This window comes from Physcomitrium patens, chromosome 10 (genome assembly GCF_059467195.1).
Source record: "Physcomitrium patens ecotype Gransden chromosome 10, ASM5946719v1, whole genome shotgun sequence".
In the NCBI taxonomy this organism is placed as follows: Eukaryota; Viridiplantae; Streptophyta; class Bryopsida; order Funariales; family Funariaceae; genus Physcomitrium; species Physcomitrium patens.
The window spans coordinates 6,249,642-6,264,711 of NC_143419.1; the positions used below are offsets into that span (position 1 = coordinate 6,249,642).

Sequence of the window (15,070 nt, forward strand, 5' to 3'; positions counted from 1 at the left end):
CAGTGATATTACTAAATCCGCTTTCAGGTCGGAATGATAGAATGAGACTAGAAAAATCATATTTTACGTAACCTATGGTCGCCATAGTAGAGTGACCTTAAGGTCAAGATCGTCGTCATATTCATAAGTTGATGGAATCCCTGACTTTTTAAACAATCCAACGTGCGCATGAATATTACACGAATCTTCGTAAAGGTGAATCGATTTGGGAAATGGGAAACCATTACAATCGAACGCCGAATATTTGGATAATGCTTGAGGTTGCTAAATAGAAACATTACTAGAAATATTTGCTTGTAGCAGCTAGAGTAGGTCCGGTGACTGGAGAACCCTCCATTCTGAAGCTTGACATTCCACGAGGATGATCAAAGGTGACACCGGAGCGGGAAATCGGAACCAGACCTGATCAGGTACAGCTAATTTTCTGTCAGTTTATTCCAAATCTGTGCGGAATAGCTCGAGATCGCAGTTGGTGCCCCATGATGTTCTCGTATAAGAACACCGCTTGCATCGTCTTCTCAGGCTTAGATGCGGAAGCTGAAATGTAACGTGAAAGCTTTTCTGTAGATACTGACTGGACAGCAAGCTGCACCAAGCTCTCGTTGCTTTTGAGTTTGAGAAAGAGTCCTAGAAGTCATTGCTAGAAGATCGGAGGTCAGCTGGACAGGTTAAGACAGAAAGAAAGGTAGCGAGGACTGGATTGTTGTGTGCACGCCCTGTCGATGGTAGCTTTCACGCAGATGATCGCACTTATTGAATTTGAGAAGAACCTATCTCATCATATCTATCAACTAGTTCCGGTCAACGCCCACCGACTAAGCTGCATCAACCCACAACTCGAGTAAGGCTTCAACCTAATGGCAGAAGTCGGCAGCACATTTACAGCGGTTGAGGTCGTAGATCGAGGGATCGGCACGGATGAAGCCGCAACAACAGTGGAGAAGAAGACAACGAGGGGACAATGCTGCATCTCACCACCTTCGTGTGATTACCAAGCGCTTGGCCACGATGAGACTTGGAACTCTCTACCTGTTTACATCGCTGGCCCAAGCCTGTCGCCAGCTCCGTCATCGGCAGTTCTCATCATCTCCGACATCTATGGTGAGAAAGCTTAGAAAATCATGACTAGCTTATTCTCTATAGTGTATTGTGCATGATCTTTGGTGCTGCTCTTATCAAACGGATTCCTTGGTCGGAATTGTTGGAACTGAAGCTCAGCATTAGTTCGTTTCTGTTCGCTGCTGATGGTGTGGCATGTAACTCAACCTCTTCTCGATTTCCTTCATTGCACATGGCTGACTGTATACTGTAATTCCACACCTGCAACCCAGATGTGCGTAGCCTACCTCTCTTCTAAGCCGTTGTGTATTATCAACAGGTTGGCGCGTCCCGCAAACTAGGTAAGGAAACCACCCTAATCTAACTGCTACTCTGCTTATTGATATTAGTCCGTCTGGAATAGCTGAATATCAGATTGAGTTCAGGTTTTACTGCAGCTTTCATTCAAGATCACTTGAATAGCTTGATAATAGTTGGGGGTTTTTAACCAGGGAGTCGTCGTGTACGAAGTAACAGTCTGTGAATTTCGTGGGTTGTTTATCATGTGGATCTATTGTTCGGTAAAGTTTCTGTAAAGTATCAGTGTGGTGAAGTATGTGAGAAAGTATGCGTTTGAATGTAGGCAGTTAGCAGACAAGATTGCCGCTGCAGGACATTTTGTGGTGGTGCCCGATTTCATGGAAGGTGAGCCCTACGCATCTACGGATCCTAATCAAGAGTATGGTGGGCTTCACGAGTATCTTGAGCGTCATTCCAAGGTAAACTCACCTCCCGCAACTGATTTCGAATATTGTACATACGCAAGAATTGGTTCACATTTTTAGTTGACTTGAGGTTTAAAAACCAGAAGCAGTTTTAGTCCTTTGCTCAAAAGAACAACATTCCCAAAAAAGCTATTCTCAGTCATATATCTGTCTTCGTTGGCAGCGTAAAGCAATAAACCATGCCAAGGAAGTGCTGGAGAAGATCCACACCATGGGCTTCCATGTAATTGGTGCCGCAGGGTTCTGCTGGGGAGGTACCCAGTTCAAAACTTGAGTGTGCACAAAGTTTAGGCCAAGTATCACTTGATTTATTTCCAGCTCATTTCGAAAATTCCTAAACCTATACATTTCGAGATGAAATCGTTGTGATTTATGGGATTCTTTATAACCTTTTCTGCGGATAACTCTTGTGCCCAGCCAAGATTTTAGTGAACTTGCTGAAGGGCGACACCGCTGTTGGTGCTGGTATAATGTGCCACCCATCGTTTCTTACCACGGACGACATCAAAGGTTTTAGATCACTCTAACTTATCCCTCAAAACAGCAATCCAAGCCTTGAGCCTCTCAAAACAGACTGCATTCGATAGATGCCTGAGTGAAATAACACAGAAAACTAGCCGTTTCGCTTGCGCTATGAGGATCGAAGGTTGTCATAATACACCTAATATAATAGCACACTGATTCTTTCCAGTCATGTTTTATTAAAAAGATATTTTTCTCTGTTTTCCGCTGCAAACTTGGTTTATGGTTGACTCGTACTTGCATGTGTTCGCTGTATTGCAGAGGTGAAGGTGCCCCTGGCGATCTTGGGAGCAGAAATTGACATTATCACACCCCCCAAGATGGTTCTGGAATTTGAGTCTATTCTTAAAGCTTCTCCAGATGTAAGTATCAGCACTCATAAATCATCTCATAGAGCGAGCTGTTTGAGGAAATGTATCTCATTTGTGCATTCCAACGGTATGAATGGCTGTAGAGAAACCAGGATCCACAGTTCATCTGCCCTAATTGTAGTCTGGTACAGGTTGGACACCAAAGTTACTGCAATATATACCCAGATGCTGACCATGGCTGGACTACCCGTTACGAACCCAACAATTTAGAGGCTCGCAACCGAGCAGAAACTGCGCACGGAGAGATTATATCGTGGTTCCAAACCCATCTTCACCGCAGCACTTCTGCTGACAGCCAATCTGAAAACACTTAATCACTGCAGTTTGAACACACACAAATATATTTATATAAATATATATATATATATATATATGTAGATTGTTTCGTAGTGTCTTGACGTTGTATCACATTTAATAGCACCTTAAATTTATATACCTTGCCTACTTTGAGGTCAATACACGCAATGCTTTCGGCCAGAAAACTGTGCAATACTCGTACACATATATATATATATATATATATATATTGACTGATATATTTACCATACTCGTGAAGGAATAACTAGCTTCGTGAGCTTGAAAGACAGAAAGCTAATCTTTCATGGTGGACCCAGTTACACAAGTTTCACAGCCTGTTAGCCAAGGTTCATTTTGGTTCCATCGAAGAGTGAAAGCGTCGACTTTTACCATCGGAGTGAACCGAAGGTCCGTTCCTCTCAAAGAATGTTTATGTTTGCAGACCTGGGATCTGAACAGATTTTGGTTTAGATCGGTAATGCACCAGCCAGGGTGATGGGTTTTCCCCTGGTGCAGGTGGACTCTGATGCAGTTAACAACAGATATGAATGGTGCGACATTCGCAATCCTTGCAGTAATAAAACACGCAGAAATACAGCTTTCCTTTCATTTCTGGCCCCTTTCTTCTTCAAGACCTCGGGGGTCTGATCAAAGCTTGTTTCATTCTATTATTCGTCTCATGACCGCTCAGAATGCGATTGGAATTCGTTTGGCAGTTGTCAAACTTGCTTCAAAGGAAACCATTAGAAACACACCACGCAACCAAAGATTAATTTGAACAGGAGAAAAAATAAATGAATAAATGAATCTCTTTATGTTCATGTCTTCAAAATAGTGGATTCTCAGATTGAATTCAAGGTTGATCTTAGCGTTATCGCCACCATCGCCACAGGTAACAAGAAGAGTAATATTATACAACCATGGAAAGACCTCACTAATTGTTCACACAAAAGCCATTCCAGCAAAAGCCATTGTCTTCCCAAAACAATTCCCACGACTGCTAACAACTCTACACAGACACTGACCATGAATCTACCATCAGCACACAAACACACACACACACACACACACACACGCATACATGGCCAGAGGGAGATTCCTTTACGTGAAGGAGTTCGTTGCAACGAGAATCTGTTCAACTGGGTTTCAGATCTGCTCACAACACATCTCACCGTTTCCAGATCGCCGAAGCAAACATTCTCACTGTTGAATTGGCCACATAGTTTGCCTCACCTAGAGCTACTGCTGCAATTGTTGTTGCCGATCTCTGCTGACGCTTCACTGTTTTTTTAACACCAAATGGCCAGAATTATGCATTGTGTGAACTAAAGTTGTCATATTCTTCTTATTCAAACTGTATATGTAAAGACTTGGTAGTGTTCTTCGTAAGAAAAAATTAAAACAAAACATGGGTTCATTATTACAAGACACAGAAAAATATATATAGAAAAAAAAATTATAAAATTTTACATGCTTTAATATCTATTCATTAGAATGGGTCTCTATTTATGTACCTTCTTTTTATGCTCTATAGCTTCTTAAAACTGAGAATTTAAAAACACCTGATCTATAACTTTGGCAACAGTTTTTTTTTAAAATAGTTGTAACTATTCTATAAATTTTGACTTTTTCTTCTCTTAAGGAAAAGTTATTTCCTTGACCATTTCATACATGTCATGTTCATCATATTTGTAATTATATTTTTTTCTTTTTTTCTTTTTCCTTTTTCAAATCCAATCAAGTTATTTGATGCTTGCTACTGAATGACTATAAAATTTTCAATAAATATTCTACAAAAGTAATATCAATATTTTTTAATGTAAATAATGGTATTTTTTAAAAATAAAATGTGAGCCTTTTTATTTTGCAATTATATATCTATTTGCAACTCTGTAATTAATATGTTACATCAGTTTGCAATAGTATAGTCATACCAACGTTCTGTAATACAAAACATTATTTGTATATTTTGTTAATGTATACAAGATGAATCTTCTGTTGAAGAAATAAATGTCACTCTGTAAAAAACAATTACATCCATGAGTTGCTGTTGAATCTCCTTTTAATAATAAATAAACAAGTTATCTGAAATTATATACATATATAATTAAAAATTAATGAACTTAAAATTCTGTTATACAAAAATGTTATAATTGTTTTTATAATTTAGCCATCCATGTCACAATATGATCAATTTGCTTGGAATAAGTCCAGCATCAGATTGGAAAGGCTTTCATTCGAACTGTCAAAGAGTCCATGAGGAGCCTTCACCCTTTGGCAATGTGGCATAAAATCTTCATGATAGAAACAAACATGAAGAAGGTTCACTAGCCCATCCAAGAGAAGTGTTATTTTCAAAAATGTTATACTTTATTACTTTGTTCCATTCCATTTGAAGCCATGTACATTACATTAAATCCATTTACAGCAAAAGGTACTAGCTTCCTTTTTATTTAACATTTTTTTACATTAAAAATTAATAAATGAAAATGAAACAAAACTAAAAAAAAAATACTTGTATCATGTATCTTCCCTCTTGACAAGCACTATTTTGGTTGAACCACCGTCTTCAACCCCTCTTCCCTTTTCTGTCACAAACCCAAAGATGATCCCCCCAATTCAAATCTTGACTTGAAAATGAAAACAACATAATTAATGAGCCTCTAAAGTCTATGAAACCTTGTCTTTAATGCATAGAATATCATAATCCGTACACCCAAACATATTCACTAATAAAAAATTGACCCCTAATCTCGATGTAAATTGACCATAATCTGCTGTTTATATGTATTTTATAATTTATTATATGAATAATAAATAATAAAATAAAACTGGGCTCATACTTTGATGATTGGGGAGTTGGGTAAGGGTGTTGACATGTAGAGAGAGACTTTCGAAGCAGTGCCACGTGGACGAGCGCTTTCACACTGAGGCTGGAGGTCAAATGGTGGCCCACAGGGAGAAAAAGAAAAAGAAATACGAGGATGGAATTGAGGGAAAGAAAAAAAGAATAAAAAGAATAAAATAAAAAGAACGAAGACGGCAGCAGAGCTGACGTGGATTAGCAGCATCTTCCCCTTCTGGGGTGTGTGTGATGACGTGGCACCGACCTTCTCCAGGAATCCACTGTGGATGAGAGAAAAAGAAAAAAGAAATCTTTCTCAGCCTCTCATTTTCTTAAGAGTGGCATTCCAATTCTCTTGTGAATTTGTCTCCAAATTTTCATATGAAAAAGTTTTCTAGCGGCAAATAAAAAATAATTATTACATTAAATAAAACAAGCATCTCCTTATATGTGAAAGATAATACTATTGAGCTTCGTCAAATGGGAATCATTCTTATTATACCATTCACCAACCAAGTGTAAAGCTTGGATTCCATTTTATGCGTTTTCTGTCTAATGGAATGGATTCTCTAGTTAGTTAAAACAAATGCATATCTTTATGGGCTAGAACACAGTTTCTTTTTAGATTTTTTAAAGACATAAATCATTCAGCTGATGGTTTTTGCATAGTGTACATGTACACATAAAATTATATTAAAACGATTTGTAATAGAATAAATGATCAGGTACGAATTAACCACGTTGATTTTTATTTTATTTCAAATGAATTTGATGGATGCGTGTACTAGGATTGAGAAGACGTACTTATAATTTCTTTTAATTTAACTTAAATCAAACTCTTACAAAAATAAAATCTGTGTTTGCTGAGATACCATAATTTTGATTATCTTCTGGTTGTTAGAAATATCTAAAAGATTCATTACTGTGTAATTTGATAAAATCTCAAATTTATGTGCAATTCCGCGTGCAATTAGAAGCAAATTAACTTTCCAAACCAAGAACTCACATAGTTCAATGAACTACTTTCCAACACCATTATATACAATAACTACATATGTTGACCTGATTTGATGCTGCACGGCTGCATTATTATTATAATTATTATTATAACAACCCAAGCCATTGTCAAACAAATCACAGGGACAAATAAGACAAGTTTAGATCCGCTAGACTTTAAAGTAAAAGAATATATGGTAAGTAAACTAGATGGGGAGGGGGGGGCACAAAATACGGTGTGATAGGCAGTGCAGTGCCCTACCAATAAGAACAACAAATAGAATAAAATAGAATAAAATAAAAAACAAACTAAAAAAGGAAACCAAATAGTCGCATGAATAATAAATGAAGCAATGGGCAATGAGCAAAAAGGGGTTAATCCGCTGTTGACACGTGGTAAGGAACGTGGGTTAGCCGGGCCGTGCGAGAGAGTGAAGGCGCGGGAGGGCTGGATCAGTTGACAAGTCCGAGACCAAACCCTAAATCAAGCTTTTCAGCGGCGATGGCGATGGCTGTGGTGAGGGGGGAGGCTACGCCGCGAGCCAGAACCTTCCCCTTAACGTAGTTTGACTTTGGGATTGTGCCGATTTTGCACCAAGTGGCGTAGCGTGTGGATGCCGGCACCATGTGCGGCGTCGCGTTAATGCAGCTGGAACAGACGCATTGGGATTTCCATGGCCTGCTTGCGGGCCCCAATGGGGTTTATTAGATAAATTTTGTTGCTGCTCGTGGGTTTGTGGGAGAGGTGGTTGAGTAAATGTGTGTGTGGTTCCGCGTTCTCGCGGTTTGACATTCCCTGCTACTGCGGGGGTGGGGGTGAGATGGTTTCTTCCTCGCGCGAGTCGCGAGAGGAGGCGGGGGTAGTGAGATGCAATGACTTTGGGGTTTGACCTTCGTCAGGGAGTAGTAGTAGTAGTACTATGTGAGGAGGCTCACACGACTTTGCTCCAAAAGTGGGGAAAAAAGTGTTGGGGCAGCTAGCAAGCAAATGTGAGGGGGCTCAGATGGCGAGGATTCGGATGTCCACGACGTGGGTGTATGCCATCGTGTTCGTGTTGTTGCTGCTGCTGCAGACGCCGCACAGTGCTGATGCTGCTTCTGCCCGACAGTTACGAGGTGGCTCAGGTAACTAACTGTCTGAGTGGGGCTTCATTATTGGATGTTATGCTTGCGGAGAGGGGGAGGGGGCTTTTTCGTCATGGTGGGAGAGAGCCCCGGGTTTGGTGATGTCGGCAGTGGTGGCTTTGGACTCGATACACTCTCACTTCGTGCTGGGTGCCGGTCGCTGTGCGTGAGATAGGAGAGCAGGTTGCTCTTGTTCTCCTTGGTGTGCCCAGTACTTTGGTTACCTCCAGCATCTCGTGCAATGCTTCGTCATCTTGGGGGTGTTTTGGTGAGATCTGGGATGGGATCGAGTTCCGTACGTGTTGATTGATGTAGAATCTGCTAATTTTTTCCACCTCGTCGACCCAGTATGTCAAGAGAGTGGAGTGGAGTTTTTCTATTGTTTTAAATGTAGTTTCGGTAGCCGGCATTAGCAGAGCTTCATCTTATTGTTTTCAAGGTTCGAAAAAGTCAGCGCAGGACATGTCCTCAGGTGTCTGCCATAACGTTGCTTCTGTGCTGAAGCCTTGTTTGAGAGTTCCTTGATCTCGTCATTTTGTCCGCATGTTAAGCAGAGGGGGTCCATGATTCTCGTTGAATTTCTATTTTCGGACTGCACCATCTTCAAGTTCACTCGAAAGCTCAGCGACGGCTGCAAGCTGGAGTTGGAGCACAGTTTAGATTCGAAGTTCTTTTTAATCTGATGAGATCACACTGACATCTTCCTATTTTTTGTTGAATGTTCAGGCAGTACCTTAGTCCAAGAGGCCTACAGACCTGACAGGCGTCTACTGAACTGGAGTGATGAACAAGCTGGCCATGATGTGGTATGTATTCTATGTACCGCCGCGTAAGAATTTTGGCTTGTAATGTTGGTCTTGTTACAAACAACATGGTTGCGCATAGACGTACTTCAATTCCCTTGATACACGTACAGAATTCCGAGTTGCAGCTACTAAAGTTTCCAGCTATTGAATTACAGGTGCCAACGCCCTCACAACCGGAGGATAATGATCAAATGTATAGACAAGGGGCTCGCTTTTTAATCGCTGAACTGCACGCAGACTACACTGAACCTGCAGCAAATCCTAGCGTCCCATACACTGGTGTACCATGAACAGTTACTTTATAAGTGGTTACAGGGTTCGGTCTCTCTGCGACGGCACGAAATAGACAACCGCAGTCAACATGTGGACTCGCTTTCGGTCGAGTGAAGCGAGTTACACATGACGACGATTGGCCCTTGGGCATGTGATTCTGTTGGATATCCTTTCAAGTGGACAAGTTTTGGGATATAAGTGACGACTCATCCATATGATGACGGAGAATCCTTCGACGGCTCATTGTCTTCCCATCTCGTGTTTCACTTCCGAAAGAAGTTTTCGAGTAATGAATAGTTTCTGTGATCAATTATTCGTCAACTGCATTTCTTTTGGTGGAGCTTGTGACACCTCTGCTTGTAACATGGCTCCCGCAATCTCTTGTTTGTGTTTCAAGAGCTTTTCTAGTGCGTACAGAGGTGAAGCAATCATCTCTACAGATGATGAGACAGATGAAAGAGGTGTACAGTTGAAGAGCATACGTATTTGTTGTGCAAAGGAGCCTGTACTGGCTCATAAAGGATTGAATTGTATGTTGACCGGCTTTCAAATGATGAACTGATTGGTCCAAAGCAGTGTGTGTAATATCTTATTGTTAAATTGCACACGGTGCAAAGATCTAGTATGAAATATTTTCAGTGACTTGCATATTGTGGGTTGGCAATTGCATCTCTAATTGGCATTAACATGATCTCTTGGAAGTGAGCTTTGACGAAGAGCCGTAGCTTTGTCGATTAAAAGAAAAAGCTGCAATTCTCGATAAGCTCATTGCCTGGTCAGTCCAAGTGCGCCATCTCGTTTTCAATTGGGTACCATGATTTGCACATTTTTGAAATGGATAGACCCCCTTGTTCGGGCGGTTTCCGCAACACGGTAGGCACTGCATGAAGGTCACCCACCTATGATATCGAGAAGAGAGTAGACACAACTGAGATAAGAAAACGGAAGGGAAAAGAGAGGTAGAATTTGGCAACAAGACTCAATTGCTACGCCTTCATTTCACGGTCTTAGATTAGGATACGGTGAAACCCTGAAGCCATTGCTTGAATATCGTAGAGATGGTGTGAATGGATTCCTAAACTTAGAAGGAACATCACAGACTCTCGCACGCTTCCTCTATCCTCCTATTTATACCCTCCTGAAGGATTCTTCAGCTCCAAGGACCTTGTGCAAGAATTGAAGGTTTTATTAGAGGCGTTCGAAGATAAGGATTCACATCTTTCCATCAGAAAAGTTGTTTCTGTCTTCACGCTTCTGCCATCGAATGGGAGGTCTCACGCTTGACCTCCGGCCCGGGGCGGGTCTGGGTGCTTTCAATCTCGGTAACAAATTTATTTATTTTGCTTTTCTAGAGCTTCTCGGTGACGAATTTCAGTTGGGTGTGGTGGGTTTTTTTGATGAGGAGTTGTGGCGATTTAAGTCGTATATGTTTTTGTGTAGATTACAATAAAAATTCTGAGATTTCCAGCGATTTGTGAGGGAGGATGGAGAGGATGGCTTTCCTGGTTAGGGTTGTTCTAGCATGCAAAGAATTTGAAGCATTGATGTTTGAAATGATTCAGGAATGCCGGTGTGTGAGGCCTTGGCGTACGTTCAGCAGCACAGGTCGTCGTTCGATGTTGTACAAGTGAAATATAACGATGAGGTAAGGTTTGTTGTCTTTGATGTCTTTCCTAAAGGAATGGAATTAAGTGTCCTACACATTTTGGGTCTACGAGGCTATCAAATTACTGATTTTGCATAATCCGCATACGCACTCGAGTAGGGTATTAGCGTTTTCATAGATTCAGTTGGGTTCTATATTCTAGGGTTTTTCGCATTAATCTCTTGCTAGTGGCCTGTGGCTGGTGTGATGCAATTTTTATACTTCTCTTACCGCGAAGTTGAAGCTTTGAAGTGGAGCATGAAGTCTGAAAAGTAGGTTGAGTAGTAGGATTATGGTTCTCTTGTGGCAACAGTCTGGCATCCTGTCTTGTTTTGCCAAACGTACACTCTAGAGTTCCGCATATCGGGGGGGGGGGGGGGTGTCATCTTACAAATTTTATGGTTGAAATATGAGCTGCATAGGGAGACAGTGAATTGTGAGGGTGTGCAGGAACCCTTGCAAATGGATCTAGTTCTCAACTTTCCTGAGCATGGTTTTCATCTGCGGTTTGAATCTCAGTCGCAGGTATCCATGCTTCCCTTGTTCACTTGTACATAAGGACATTCTTTAGATGTGGTGTAATGTAACATTTATTCGCGTTTGAAAGATATCTCCAGAATGTGAAAGAAGTTTTAGAATTCATAAGTTCCATCCTTCACGGTTGAAAAGGATAGTGCGTAATTGCACTCATTAAGGCATTTATATCATGCAAATCATCAACCCTTTTGTCGAATGGAAAGTTTGTAAGAAATTAAAATTTCGTTGATGATTCGCACGTTTTGTTCTGAGAAGATTATTAAGATGATCCTCTCAAATATGAAGAGGTATACTTATAGAGCACTAGTTCATTATTTTAAAAAAATCCGTGCTGTGGAAATCTGAATCTCTTTTTGCCTATTGGAATCTATCGAAAAGTATGTCATTACTGGCTGGTAGTGGTTAAATTTTTTCAGTAGTGGATTGAAATTCTTTCAACGAGGCATAGCTTTGTGTCTTTTTTGTTGTTCTATATGTCTATCTTACCAACACTTCTAGTTACTCGTGGGTAAGTCAGAAGTAGTCTGATAACCTTCTTGTTGCAGCGATTGAGATTGATAGAAGTGTACGACGTGCAACGCTTGCACATGCGCTACGCTACTTCGTCAATCGGGTGAGAGGATGAAGTTATTCACTATTTATTCTGTACTTATTATTAGTTTTGGTTTTTATTCCATTAATTATCGTGTATTGATCGATATTTCATTTTTCTTTTGATTTTTCAGGGGACCAAACATTACAGCCACGTTTGTAGCAGTTTATGCACTTTTTGGACCAACCTTTCCAGGTACATTCAACATGAAGCGGTGCGTTTACACATTATTTTACCCTGTAAGTAGTCTCTTGCACTTTCTATTTGTTAACGGTTTTTCCTTTTTTATTTAAATTTATCTTATATTGTATATGTTGGTTTGTGTGATATTTGAGGAAAATCATCTATAATTTCAGTAACAATTTCCACGGCTGGTAAGCACTTTGGTGGATAGATTTCATCATTACCATGCTTGCTAGCTGCAGGAATGCAGCGACTTATATTGCTAATGGATCTATTTATCTTACAGGGTCTATCATTCGCTTTCCCTATCCCAGTACAGTACACAGAGTGTTGTCAGCATCGAGAAGGTGAGTTTATGACTTAGAACTATTCTATTGTTCATGAATGTTTATTAGTGTTTACTGTTCTCTTACATGGATATGCACTCTGCAGCGGAGTTGCCGTTGGAATTTCCTGATGGGACTACTCCGGTTATGTCGCGTATATGCATATATGACAGCGCAGTCGGAGGTGGAGTTGGTGTTGGTGCTCCCCTTAAGATTGCTTTACCGCCTCAGCTTCCGGTTGGGAGCTTCTACATGGAAGAGGTCCATGCTAAAGTAAGTGATTTTGGTTGGTGATGCTGTATCTTTCATTTTAGCTTGTACGATATTCCGAGGTAGCGCAGGTTTTAGGGCATGCGAGGTGTTTGGTTTGAGTTAGATGTGACATTCTGTCCTGGAGTCTTAAGATGGGAATATAAAACCAAGCTACTGTATGATAGCGGTTTAGCAATCTCTTCTAACTAGGGTTTTGCATTTACTTGTGTAGTTGGCAGAGGAATTGTGGTTTACTGGTGGTGGCCAGCATCTTTTATTCGGTGCATCTCCACAGGTGGGTCGTCTAATATGCTTCTTCAGATCACCTTGTCAAATTGTAGAGGTGACATGGGTGTCGTTGTAGTGTTCCATGCAGAAATTGTGCCTGAATATGAATGTGTTTGGCAGGATGTGTGGGCAGAGTTAGGTCGGCCATGTGGTATTCACCAGAAACAGGTTAGTTCTTTATGCTCCCATTATTTCACCTTCTAATATTTACTATCTTTGTCTATCTTTGAAGCATGCTGCTGATATCATTATTTGGATTTTCCAGTCTGTCTTGAAATGTACTGTTTTTGGTGCATATTGAATGTTCGTCATTCTCATCACAGGTGTAATAACCGGAAGCGATAGTGTACATGAAGATAGAACAGCTCTAAATTACTTTTGTTACACATAATTTCTATAGATGCAACTACTTGTGTAAAGTAAGAGTTTTCCTCTTTTCTTTATTCGGTTGCTGGTTGCACATAAGTCGGAAAGATACTTACCATTCCTCGTGCTTCTTTTCCTGTACGACATTGTTAGGTTGACCCTATGGTGATCCATTCTGCCTCTGATCCAAAACCTCGCACTGCACTCTGTGGTGATTATTTTTATAATTATTTCACACGCGGCATTGATATCTTGTTCGATGGTCAGGTGCGTAATTAGTCTCTGCTTCATTCAAGCAATTAATACGCTTATCAATATGTTAGTGTATTAGTGTAGTATCTACTCTTTACTTATCTTCTAGATTTGGTGGAGGTCTACTTCCTGTTGATGTACAAATGGTCTTCCATACCTCGTTCACAGGCGATTTTGTAGCTCACTATGAGGTGGATTGGCAGACTCATCGCATCAAGAAGTTTGTACTTCATACCAATTTTCCAGGTCACACGGACTTCAACTGTTATATCAAATGCAACTTCATTATTTATGTTCCCCCAAGTAAGCCCGCTCAAGTTTCCAAAGTTTTGGTTTTCTAGCAGTGAGCACATAAAAATTGTTCCCAAGTCGAGTGTTATAATGGGTATACTTTGATTAATGCTTTCAATGCCTTGGTAGCAAATAAAATTGCACTTGATTCAATGCCGCCATGCTTTGTATATCTGTTTTAATTTGTATTATTCATGATCGTCTCTATGATGTGGTCAATTGCAGGTGATGGTGGTGAGGAACTTGACAAAGCTGCTTACGCTGATGGAAATCAAAGGCGTATCACTGCCAACACCAAATGGAGTGAAGTGCAGGTACTGTTGCAATTTTTTTCAGTTACCACGTAAGCGCTGAGCTATGTGTGCTTATCACAGGACAAAAATGTTTTTGACAATATACGCACAGAAGTTGCAAGATTGTATTGTTACAGAATTACAAATATTATACCCGGTTGATGTTATAGGGCCTACTAGGCGATGGTGGTCGTGCTGCAATTCAAACGCAAGGCTCTGTTAGCAATCCATTCGGTCCAACGTTTGTGTATGGCTATCGCAACATCGCTCTGGAGGTAATTACCGTCATTGTGCTGAATGCTTCTATTAGCAATCTCTTCATTCTTTGTTGTGTGAACAGTTGAGTTTCGAAATTATATTCTGTTCTTCGAAATGTGAATTTCGTTTGTTTCTGACGTTGGTAATGAAATACTTCATTATACAGCTAGACAGTGATTTGTTTTTGACTTTTGAATCTTTCTGAAATCAAATAGCCTGACTTCACAGGTAATGAAGAATGGGCATATTGCAACTGTGACTCTCTTCCAGAGCACCATGTAAAGTCGTACAACACTACAGGACATTGCTTTAGTCGTGCTCATTGCCCGTGAATGTCGGTGTCACATTGTGGTAACTGTTGTCTGTGAATATTGTAAATGAAATGTGAAGATAGTTTGTTTCTAGTATGTAGTTCGTATTATTGGTTAAAAGAGTGAATTTTGTCACTCAAGCGAGAATTTACTATCAATTTCGCTGGGAGGAAAAAGTCTTCCATAGTGATTCTGTAAGTCTGTTGGAGGTTGGAGCTTAGAAACTTCCAGAGCCTGTGTTACAGAAGAATTCAGATTCTAGATGAAAGGAGGACCAGTGCAAAGGCCGTGTATATGCGTACATCTGTTCATGCAGTCTTTGGTTTCATTCTTATTGCAGGATATGGTTCTCTACAAGTTGCTTTCATTTCTATGTCAATAATATTGTATCATCCGTCCCAGTATCTTCTGCAATAGA

The 15,070-nt window shown here is 40.4% G+C and overlaps 3 protein-coding genes across 4 annotated transcripts; all 3 read left to right on the forward strand.

Annotated features, from left to right (window-relative positions):
• Nucleotides 1-285: 285 nt before the first annotated feature.
• Nucleotides 286-3,456, forward strand: LOC112287435 (hydrolase pyvD). The gene is made up of 8 exons (XM_024530398.3): nt 286-410; nt 568-1,101; nt 1,379-1,400; nt 1,682-1,817; nt 1,987-2,077; nt 2,241-2,333; nt 2,607-2,707; nt 2,848-3,456. Exons 2-8 carry the CDS (start codon nt 858-860, stop codon nt 3,028-3,030), a joined length of 870 nt encoding a protein of 289 aa, XP_024386166.1. The 5' UTR covers nt 286-410; nt 568-857; the 3' UTR covers nt 3,031-3,456.
• Nucleotides 3,457-7,353: 3,897 nt separating this feature from the next.
• On the forward strand, nt 7,354-9,630 carry LOC112287821 (uncharacterized). Its single transcript, XM_024531285.3, has 3 exons — nt 7,354-7,979; nt 8,706-8,785; nt 8,941-9,630. Exons 1-3 carry the CDS (start codon nt 7,859-7,861, stop codon nt 9,073-9,075), a joined length of 336 nt encoding a protein of 111 aa, XP_024387053.1. The 5' UTR covers nt 7,354-7,858; the 3' UTR covers nt 9,076-9,630.
• Nucleotides 9,631-10,229: 599 nt separating this feature from the next.
• LOC112287820 (PHAF1 protein At3g51130) lies at nt 10,230-14,994 on the forward strand. Of its 2 annotated transcripts, none has more exons than XM_024531284.3 (14): nt 10,230-10,380; nt 10,621-10,703; nt 11,134-11,228; nt 11,786-11,853; nt 11,966-12,071; nt 12,302-12,362; nt 12,448-12,614; nt 12,826-12,888; nt 13,002-13,049; nt 13,401-13,514; nt 13,703-13,802; nt 14,016-14,104; nt 14,254-14,358; nt 14,570-14,994. In XM_024531284.3, the coding sequence occupies exons 3-14, from the start codon at nt 11,166-11,168 to the stop codon at nt 14,621-14,623; spliced, it is 1,038 nt and encodes a 345-aa protein (XP_024387052.1). In that variant the 5' UTR covers nt 10,230-10,380; nt 10,621-10,703; nt 11,134-11,165; the 3' UTR covers nt 14,624-14,994. The 2 variants fall into 2 exon arrangements, with proteins under 2 accessions (XP_024387052.1, XP_024387051.1); XM_024531283.3 differs by having other exon boundaries at nt 11,154-11,228.
• The last annotated feature ends 76 nt before the right edge of the window (nt 14,995-15,070 follow it).

Bases quoted from the DNA above. Each gene is read 5' to 3' on its own strand.
- LOC112287435 (XM_024530398.3), top strand. From the start codon at position 858: ATGGCAGAAGTCGGCAGCACATTTACAGCGGTTGAGGTCGTAGATCGA. The intron at 1,401-1,681 runs GTAAGGAAACCA...GTTTGAATGTAG, and splicing joins TGGCGCGTCCCGCAAACTAG to GCAGTTAGCAGACAAGATTG. The intron at 2,334-2,606 runs GTTTTAGATCAC...GCTGTATTGCAG, and splicing joins TACCACGGACGACATCAAAG to AGGTGAAGGTGCCCCTGGCG.
- LOC112287821 (XM_024531285.3), top strand. From the start codon at position 7,859: ATGGCGAGGATTCGGATGTCCACGACGTGGGTGTATGCCATCGTGTTC. The intron at 7,980-8,705 runs GTAACTAACTGT...TTGAATGTTCAG, and splicing joins ACAGTTACGAGGTGGCTCAG to GCAGTACCTTAGTCCAAGAG. The intron at 8,786-8,940 runs GTATGTATTCTA...ATTGAATTACAG, and splicing joins AACAAGCTGGCCATGATGTG to GTGCCAACGCCCTCACAACC.
- LOC112287820 (XM_024531283.3), top strand. From the start codon at position 10,323: ATGGGAGGTCTCACGCTTGACCTCCGGCCCGGGGCGGGTCTGGGTGCT. The intron at 11,854-11,965 runs GTGAGAGGATGA...TTGATTTTTCAG, and splicing joins TACGCTACTTCGTCAATCGG to GGGACCAAACATTACAGCCA. The intron at 12,615-12,825 runs GTAAGTGATTTT...TTACTTGTGTAG, and splicing joins TGGAAGAGGTCCATGCTAAA to TTGGCAGAGGAATTGTGGTT.